Source organism: Lonchura striata, chromosome 15 (assembly GCF_046129695.1).
Source record: "Lonchura striata isolate bLonStr1 chromosome 15, bLonStr1.mat, whole genome shotgun sequence".
Taxonomy (NCBI): domain Eukaryota; kingdom Metazoa; phylum Chordata; class Aves; order Passeriformes; family Estrildidae; genus Lonchura; species Lonchura striata.
In genome coordinates this window covers 7,676,514-7,685,920 of record NC_134617.1, presented here as the reverse complement: position 1 = coordinate 7,685,920, position 9,407 = coordinate 7,676,514, and the positions used below count along the sequence as shown (strand labels likewise).

Here is a 9,407-nt window from a genome sequence, read left to right as displayed (position 1 = left end):
TGGGCGATGGGGGAGCACCCAGAGCCTCCAGAGCCCAGCTGGGCTTGGCCCACATGTGCCCAGTGACCTATGGAGCAAAGCACCAAAAACAGCTCTGCCTGGTTCAGCTCTGCCACTGATCCACCCCGAGATCTCCAGACCACCCATTCCTGTGCCTCAGTTTACCCAGCTGCAAACAGAGATTTAATCTCTTCTGCTGCAAGGACATTGCACAAAGTGCAAATTTATTAACACAGCGAGACCCAAGTCTGCTTTTGCCTAAGGTGGAGAAGTCAAGCAGAAATACAACTGGGATCAGTGCACTCATTGCTGGGTGCCCTGCAGAAGTGCTGGCTCCTGCCTGCCAGGCCTGAGCAGTTAATGTGGAAAAAGCCTGGAGCAGCGTGGGGAGGCTTGTCACAGCACGCTGCTTTGTTTGCTGACAACTAGTGCAAGTGACAACGTTATGAGTGACTTTTAAGAAGGCTGTGACTTTAATTAGAAAGGACATTTTTAATAGCCTGGGCAAAGAGCTGTGTGGTCCTGCCAGCGGCTGCTCTCAGCACAGCTCACGCCCAGGGACGCTGTTATTCCTCTGGCATGTGATAGCAGTATCATGTGTGAACTGACAGAGCAGACATGCCAACATTTTTTTAGCTGCACAAGCTGTCTCAGACAAGAAAAAAACCCATCTAAATGGCCTCGGGGCAGCCAGACACAACCCCCCAAAATTACCTGTGTGCACACAGAAAATGCACGCAGATTTCCAAGCCATATGCATGGGCTTTAATCAATGAGCTCCCCTGATACATGGGAAACACTTCATTCCCAGTAATTGTCCTTTGACAGCTCTAACAAGTAGGATCTGTTCGGGATGGTAATGATTAAAATGCTGACTCACAGAGGGTTTTCCATGCTGGTGGGACTGCACCAGCTTTGTGCTCACTTGGAAGGTATTTTGCATTGCTGTTTTTTAACCAATCTGCAATTTTAATCCTCTGGTTACAAAGGGGTTGTTTGTGGCTTTGCCCAGCTGACTCCAGGCTTCCCTTGTGCAGAGTCTGGAGGTAGAGACCTCTTCCCTCACTCGCAGAGGGGCAGCAGGACAGGGAGAATCCCTGTGCTTGCTGCAGCCAGGAGCAGAGAGGAGCTGCTTTATCTCCAGGCTGGAGAAAGGAGTGACAGGTCTGCAGCAGTGGGAGCTGAGCCCACAGGCCTGCGCTTCAGACCCAGCTGAAGCAAGGTGTCAAACCCCAGGGCAGGTTGCTGGCTCTGCAGTGCTCTTGAGCATTTCATGGCAGGACAGAAAACTACTTCTCAAAGGTTCTGAGGTGCATCCCTCTGCCTGGTCACTGTGCTGCTGGCTGTGGCCACTTGCCTGCATGTGAAGATGGGGTTCTTCCATCAGTCCCCCTGCAGCAGCAGTGATTAACTCAGGGAGGTGGGGGTACCCCAGGGTCAGTCAGGGAGCTGAGAGGAGGAAAAAGGCAGCACCTCTGCATCATCTGCATCATCCAAAGATGGCTCACCATGGGCAGAGGCTGTGCCTGTGTGCCATGGGACAGTGACAGGCAGAGGCAGGGGGCTGTTTGTCACTGCTGGCACAGCACAGCACTGCTTTGGGGCCAAGCACCCTCACTGCCCTATGGAGCAGCCAAGATCCCTGCCCAGGGTGAGTCTCCCCCACTGGGACCATTCACCCACAGGAAAACAGACCAAGAAGTTTCCATGAACAACATCTCCCCATTCCTCCATCAGCTGCATCACAGCTCCTCACAACCCTTAACAATACTGGCTGTAACTACCAAAAGGCTTTTTGGGTTTCCTCTGATAAGGATTTTTCCTTTCCCAAGCACAGATGAAGGTTCAGCTGCAGCAGAGGCCCCTCGTTCCACTCAGGCTATGGGCAGCTCCTGCCTGGAGCAGCTGTGCCCGTGCTGCAGCAGCCTTCACCGAGAGGAAATTGCCAACCCCAGAAAACTGCTCCCCTAATTACAGCGTTGGATCATGGAGAAAACCACATAAATGATTCACACAGTGTTCCCAAGCTGCAGCCGCGTAAATGAGAGAGATTTCCAAATGCTACCGAGCCACGCTCGCTGGTATCAGGATGAAAATGCAGAAACTTTCATCATAAAGAGGCAAGAAGGAAAATTCCTGCCGTTAAACGCATCTCTGCAAACCAAGGAGACCTGGGAGGTCTATCCCCTATAGATCTTTACAGAAGGGTTGTTAAAACTCCTCGGGGAATTCTCATAGGAGGGAGCAGGCAGATAGCAGGGGAACTATAGAAATGCATCCGCTTGTTATTTCAGAGGGACGTGGGGATGGAGCCTCTGCTGGCAAGCAGAGGATGAAAAGGGGAAGGCAAGAGGACTTGGGGCCAGCAGAAAGGGATGGCTGGTGGCAGGGAAGAGAGTTAAAAGTGTCCCATTGTTAGGGAAGTTTGCTCTCCTTCAGACCATCCCGCTCCCAGGGACACCCGCCGCCTTTTGAAGTGCAACCTTAGGCGGTTCCTTGTCACCCATTGGAGCGGGAGCTTTTTTATCACATTAAGTCATTGGGTAGCAAATGAATGGGGGGTTTTGACTATTCACAACTTCACCTTATAAATATCAGGCTTGGAGGTTCCTGCAGCTTTGCTCCATCCCCATAGCTCACCTTGGGAAGGAGTGGAGGGAGGTGGCCCTGCTTGTGCAGAGACCTGCGGTGTGGAGAGCTACGGAGCAGCCAAAGGGATCCAACCCCACTGCTTGTGACAGCCATGAAGAGAAGCACCCTCCTCATCCTCTCCATCACGGGGGTCTACAGTGCCATTCTCCACACAGCAGCATGGTAGGGTCCAACTCGGTGGAAAGGGCATTTTTTAGAGATGCTCTTCAGCCTGTGGTAAGGTGATTTATTTTATTTTCTTTGTTTCAGGTCTGTGAATAACTTTCTGATGACAGGACCTAAGGTAATTAACATACGGACTGTCAGGGATTTAAATGGAGTGATTTTGTATTGCAAATGGGAAATAGTACTTTCCAAGGAACCAGACTTCCCAGAGCATATCGGCTCCAAGTCCTGCCAAGTACAGAGGGAAAGGACTCACAACCTGCTTATGTCTGTTTTCACTGATAAGTGCGAACACAGGAGGATTGTAACCCCGCTGTTTCCCGTGCCAGGCTTACCTGACGTACTCCAGCAGCGTGGCGGCCGGGGCGCACAGCGGGATGGAGGAGTGCAAGTTCCAGTTCGGCTGGGAGCGCTGGAACTGCCCCGAGAGCGCCCTGCAGCTCTCCACCCACAACCGGCTCCGCAGCGGTGAGTTCCCCTCACCTGCGGCGCCGCTCCCGCCCGGGATGCTCCGGTGCCAGCTGGGATGTGCCCTGCACAGAGCTGCTGCTGTGGTTGACTGATGGAGAACGGCCTTCCTGTCCCAAAAATCACTGCTGTTTTTCCTGTATCTGTATTAACTGGTGTCATAAATAGCACTAATATTTTCCTGGGATCCCAGGCTCGGTGTTGCCTGCGGTGCTGCTCCGTGGGTCTGCTCCTACCCCTTTGTGTGCAGCATTCCGGGGAGTGCAGTGTTAGAGACACCCGAGCTTCCAGTGGGGAGAAGTGCAGGAGAGGCAAAGGGAGAAACCAGTGATGTGCACTAAGAAACTGCCTTCATAAGAAAGCTGTGGATATATTTCAATATTATCTATTTCAGTGGGCAGAAGCCTCCTTTCACCCAGAGCAGCATCTCTATTTGAATCTCTTCAGAAAGCCAAAAAAGACTGCACTAGGAGTGTGAGTGCAGACAGCTGTTAGCACAGGTTCAAAGGATCAATGACCATTTTCTCTAGCAGGCAAGATCAAAGCACAACATACCCCCAGGCATGGAAGGACAGAGATGAACCGAGTGCCAGGTGAAAGGAGAAATAACTCACCTTGGCCAGAGGAGGACTATGGCATTTCCTTAAAATCTTACCCCTGGCAAGAAGTTCCATCCCCTGTATGGACACATATTGTGCCATATTATGTATGGCATAATGTGATAGCAAATTGCTGTACCCTGTGATGCTGAAGCCTGAAAAGATCCAGTCATGAGCATTTAATCTCTGTAGCACCTTACCTTTTGCAAAGAGCGGGTATTTTCTCCGTGCACTTTTGCAGCACAGGAGATCATTCCTGATAATCCGGGATTGATGTCTATATTTGCATCTGACAGCTTTTTTCCCTCCTCTCCCCCAGCTACCCGGGAAACTTCCTTTGTGCACGCCATCAGCTCGGCCGGGGTCATGTACACCCTGACCAGGAACTGCAGCCTGGGAGACTTCGAGAGCTGCGGCTGCGACGACTCCAGGAACGGCCGCGTCGGTGGGTGACCAGCCCCGGACAGACTGACCCCGTCCCTCTGTCCCCACACACAGCCCTCAGATTCAGGGCAGGATTTGGGGCAGGTCGGTGCTTAATCCTGTGTCTGTCCTGCAGGCGGCCGAGGCTGGGTCTGGGGAGGATGCAGTGACAACGTGGAGTTTGGGGAGAAGGTCTCCAAGCTCTTTGTGGATGCCTTGGAAACAGGACACGATACCCGCGCGCTGATTAACCTGCACAACAATGAAGTCGGGAGACTTGTAAGTAATAATAATAGTATTAATAATAATGTCTATATTGAAAACAATATCTAGGCTGTCCAGGTGCCCATTTTCAAGTCCCTGTGAAAATCCATGCCCAGTAGTGGTTGCATGGGGGGGGGAAAACACAGCCAGAATCTGGCCTTGAACCTCAACACAGGGAATGACAGTAAGAGTTGTTCCCCCTTCCAGCTTCTGCAGCTTTGTAATGCAGTTAACTGCTGGCACAGGGCACTTATTCAGAAATGCATGGGATTTGTACTCACCTCTAGGCTTGTCTGGTCTGTAAAACAAAGCCAGAACCACCTTCCTTACTTTCTTGCAATATGCATTTCCAAGCTCTTTGGCCAGGAAGCCAGGTGTGAGCTGGCCCTGCTCACAAGCCAGCCAGACTCACCCCCACTCCTGCCTGGGCTGTGGAAGCTCTCAGCACCTTGCCAAACCTCCTTGTCTGTAAAAACAAGGATGACAACACTTAACATACCTATCTCATAGGGTGTGTCAAGGCTTAATCTCACATAGATACCAGCGATTGGGACCTTATAAATACCAGAGGGAGATAGGCAGATAATATCTGTGAAGTGCTTGGCCTGGAGGAGATGCAGAGAGGTTGGGTATGATTATTCCAAAGTAGTTTCACACATTTTGAATGAAACTTCTGAAAGGGACGTGGGTTAATATTGGTGAGTGGTGTGAGAAGGGCATGACCTGACAAAACACTTTTTTCTTGGCCTGGATTCTCCTAGAAGGGCTGGGGACAATAGTTTGTGCCCACTTAGCTGTGGGACAGATGTTTTCCTGGAACTAAGAGCATCAGTTCTTGGAAGGACCTGAAGCCATGCCAAGCACGAGCCACTTTAGATGTAGCATCCCCAAATTACAAGTGCTGTAGAGCCTGATTTTGAGATTTCCTAATTTCTTCACCTCATCCCACTAAGGCGGTGAAAGACACAATGAAGAGAGCCTGCAAGTGCCACGGGGTGTCGGGCAGCTGCAGCATCCAGACCTGCTGGCTGCAGCTCGCCGAGTTCCGCGAGATCGGCAACTACCTGAAGCTCAAATATGACCAAGCCCACAAGCTGGAGATGGACAAGAGGCGCATGAGAGCCGGCAACAGCGCCGACAGCCGCGGGGCCACGGCAGAGACCTTCCACCACATCCACGCCACGGAGCTCGTCTTCCTGGAGGACTCCCCTGACTACTGCACCAGGAACGCCAGCCTGGGCCACCACGGCACTGAGGGCCGCGAGTGCCTGCAGACCGGCAAGAACCTCTCGCAGTGGGAGAAGAGGAGCTGCCGGCGGCTCTGCACCGAGTGTGGGCTGCGGGTGGAGGAGAGGAGGACAGAGGTGGTGGCCAGCTGCAACTGCAAGTTCCACTGGTGCTGCACGGTGCGCTGCGAGCAGTGCCGGACGCTGGTGGCCAAGCACTTCTGCACCCGCCGCGACTCCGCCGCCCCCAACCACATCAGGCAGAGGAACAGGGGCCACAGGAGATAGGGGAGGGACGCTTTGGTGGCCTCACGCTGGGGAAGGAGCGTCCCGAGGGCCGAGCGTGCACCGTGCGAGGTGCTGGGGTCTCCTGTGGATGGATGCGGTGGGATCAGGAAGCACGAGGCGCGGGCGCTGAGGGACCATGGTCCAGCTTGCTTCCAGGTTTTTTCCTCAACATTTACCAGTAGCTTCTTTCTTCTCGGGAGTCACTTTATTGTGTGTTGGACAGAGGGAGGAATTTCATGGCTTATGTGGGCTCAGCCCCTTGTGCCCTTGCCAGTCAGTGCCAGCAGTGGGGCTCCAGCCCCCGGCCACAGAGGTGGGAACAGGCGCTGCGGCCAAGAGCGGGTCCGGCTGGGTGGTCCCATCCCTGCAGCCTCAGGTCCCGGCTGTTGGTGCACAGCAGCTGCTCGGCAGCATTTCTGGAGGAAAACTTATGCACTTTGTGATGTGAGAGGAGGTTTGACAGTGTCGTGGTGTGTATTACCGCAGCTACAGCCTCCTGAGGGCTTTGAAAAGTTTACAGCCAGTGTTTACATATTTCCCTCCCCACTTTTTTTTTTTTCTCCTCCTTTTTGAATTTTGTATTTTGGCACAAAAAGCCTCACCCCAAATAGACAATAGCTTCATGTATTTGTATTGGATAAAATTAAGCAATTTACAGTTCCTAAACTTTTTTTTGTTTGTTTGTTTCAAATTAGCAGATAAGAATTCAGAATTCTTTATGCCTGATGTTGTTTATTAATAAACTGTATTATTGCTTAGCACAATCTGTTTTCACTATATATTTTGAAGGTATCCTTTAAAATTTTGGACTGTATTTTGCAATAAACCACAATGAAAATAATTGCCTTTTTCCTTTCTGGCTTCCTAGCAGCATGATTTTAGGTGCAAAATTGCCCCTTTCTGTATAAAACCCAGCACTTCCACGAATTTCCTCATCATTAATCCAAAAACCAACGAGGGCAATGAGTTCGTTCTCCTGGATCTCAGTAAATTGGCTCCAGCCTCCAGTCCCCGGAGAGTTGGCTTTCGTACCTATCGCCGTAATCTCGCCCTTTCCGAGCGCTGACTATGCAGGCACAGCCTGGCTAAAGCCGATCCCGAAGCTCCCAAAATCTCTTTAATTTGCCTCGACCCGACATCCCCCAGACAATGCGAGGCTGCCCCGCTTTGATGTGGAAAGCGTCACCATCGGCACTCACTGCAAATTTCTTGGAGGCACGAGGGGAACCCTTTGAACTGGAGCAGGAGAGAAAACTTGGGGACAGCTGTGAATGTGTCTGCGGGATCCCTGCTGCTCCGGGTGCCAACAGCCCGGACCGGGACGGGAGGGCAGGAGGGGACAGCGCTGGCGCTGCTGTGCCAGGGCAGCTCCTGCTCCTCGGAGCCAGGGCTGAGCACCACCCGCCCCCAATGTGCAGGGCAAGGATGCTCTCCAGCCAGGGGAGGAGGAGGAGGAGAGACAAGTGTAAAAATCACCCAACAGCTCTTGCCAGCACGTTGCACCCACGCTACAAATGCTTCAGTGCTATTTTATCCAGGTCTCCCTATGGCTCCCTGTGTAAACACAGCCTTGGCACACACAAGAGCCAGATCAGGGAGCTCAGCTTGCAAAACGCACATTAGGGGAGTACAGCTGGCTTCCATGCATTTATTTTATGCAAAGTGGGTTTTATTAAAGTTGGAAGGGTGACACCATCAGTTAGGGGGGCTATACTGCCTTCAGGGTAGCTATTTCTAGTAATTTATCCTACCAAATCAAAATACCCCAAGATTTTTGCACAGTGTTGCCACAACAGCAGTTGCAACCCCCAAAAATTTAGGGTGAACTGGGAGTGATAAAAACAGATAAGCAAAGCTGCTTTCCTGCATCTCGAGCACTGTTGACTTGTCTGCACAAATATTACCCCCAGACTCTCTTTTTGTATTGGTTTGGACTGTGCTCCAGAACCCCAGCAGCTGCAGGCACAGGGTACCACCAAAATCCTGCAAAATGAGATTATACATATCATAGGACAGTCCCTATTAATGTGCTCTCAGAAGAGGGAAACTATTTTACCAGGGTAACTCCCAAGCACACATAAAAACCCTCCTGCTGCATACCAGCAGCAGGTTAATAAAGCACACAGGTAAATCCCAGGAGATGAGGGCTCCCAGTGAGCAGGAATGGGCAGCACATGCTATGTATCATCTTACCCATTTCTCTGCAGCATCTTTCCAAAGTGACATTAACACAGAAAATAAGAAGCAAGAGATTTGTAGGTGGCAACAGCACCAGACCTTTGTCCTACAGAGGCTCCATCCCAGGGAAATGGGCTGGAGAGGGAAGTAGGAATTCCACTGCCGAGACCAATCCTGCTCCCACTGAGCCCTTCCATTCCCACCGACTCAGCATTCATACCCACCCCATTGTATTTAAATGCTGGAGATGAACTGTCCTCCCTTAAATTTGTCATCAAAGCCATTTACATTTCTGGTTCCCAGACTCTCTAAGGCAACGAGCAAATCACACCCAAAAGCCAGAGACCAAATGTACACTGAAGCAAACTCAAGAGAAAGTTACACACCATCCCATGACACACATTGCCTTTCTCTTTTTGTACCTTGCAGAGACAATACGAAGACCGAACAAATACAAAAATCAACTCTATGGCTTGGAGTGGCACTTTGCCAGAGATATTACAGTCCTGGAGAAGCTGAAGCTTCCTTATCCTCCCCCTTGTTGCTTGGATACAAGAGTCATCAATTCTCACTACATTCACTACAAAACAATAGAAATTCAGGATCATCTTAATCCATCACAGCACTGTCAGGGAGCCCTGACACCCCTGCCTGCTGCTGTGGCTTCTGTAATAACCCTCACAAATGCCATGGGGCACAGGGTAACAAACTCTGAGGATGCCACAGGACTGAGCTCACCATGTCAGCTGTGATTTTACCTGGGCAGCTTTTTTATCCCTGCAGAGCATTTCAAAGTAAACACGAGCACACACAGCAGAGCACAGTACTGTCACTGGCTGCTCTGCGAAGGCTCCTTCTCCCACCACAGCCAAAGAGCTCTTGCAGGGACTGGTGGTGCCTTCAAACCTGCACGTGTTTGCTTATGATCACACCAAGTCAGCTCCAGTTTGGGCACTGATCCAAATCACCTGTAACTCACTGCACACCTGGAAGAAGGGATGGGCTGGCTCTCTAAAGCCTTGAGGAGCAACCTGACCACTGTCCCACAGATCCTAATTACAACAAAAAGCCAAAAAATCTTAATCTGGGCTAGGTGCTGCATGAATGCAAAATCTTGCTGCCTGTCCCTCAAGAGCTGTCAGCA

General features: G+C 51.1%; 1 protein-coding gene across 1 annotated transcript; it reads left to right on the top strand.

Annotated features, from left to right (window-relative positions):
- The first annotated feature begins 2,743 nt into the window (after positions 1–2,743).
- On the top strand, positions 2,744–6,085 carry WNT8A (Wnt family member 8A). The gene is made up of 6 exons (XM_021552209.3): positions 2,744–2,814; positions 2,902–2,935; positions 3,147–3,285; positions 4,204–4,329; positions 4,444–4,586; positions 5,525–6,085. The coding sequence occupies exons 1-6, from the start codon at positions 2,744–2,746 to the stop codon at positions 6,083–6,085; spliced, it is 1,074 nt and encodes a 357-aa protein (XP_021407884.1).
- The last annotated feature ends 3,322 nt before the right edge of the window (positions 6,086–9,407 follow it).

Coding starts and splice junctions, on each gene's coding strand:
- WNT8A (XM_021552209.3), top strand. CDS start 2,744: ATGAAGAGAAGCACCCTCCTCATCCTCTCCATCACGGGGGTCTACAGT. Junction 3,286..4,203: donor CCACAACCGGCTCCGCAGCG/GTGAGTTCCCCT, acceptor CCTCTCCCCCAG/CTACCCGGGAAACTTCCTTT. Junction 4,587..5,524: donor ACAATGAAGTCGGGAGACTT/GTAAGTAATAAT, acceptor CATCCCACTAAG/GCGGTGAAAGACACAATGAA.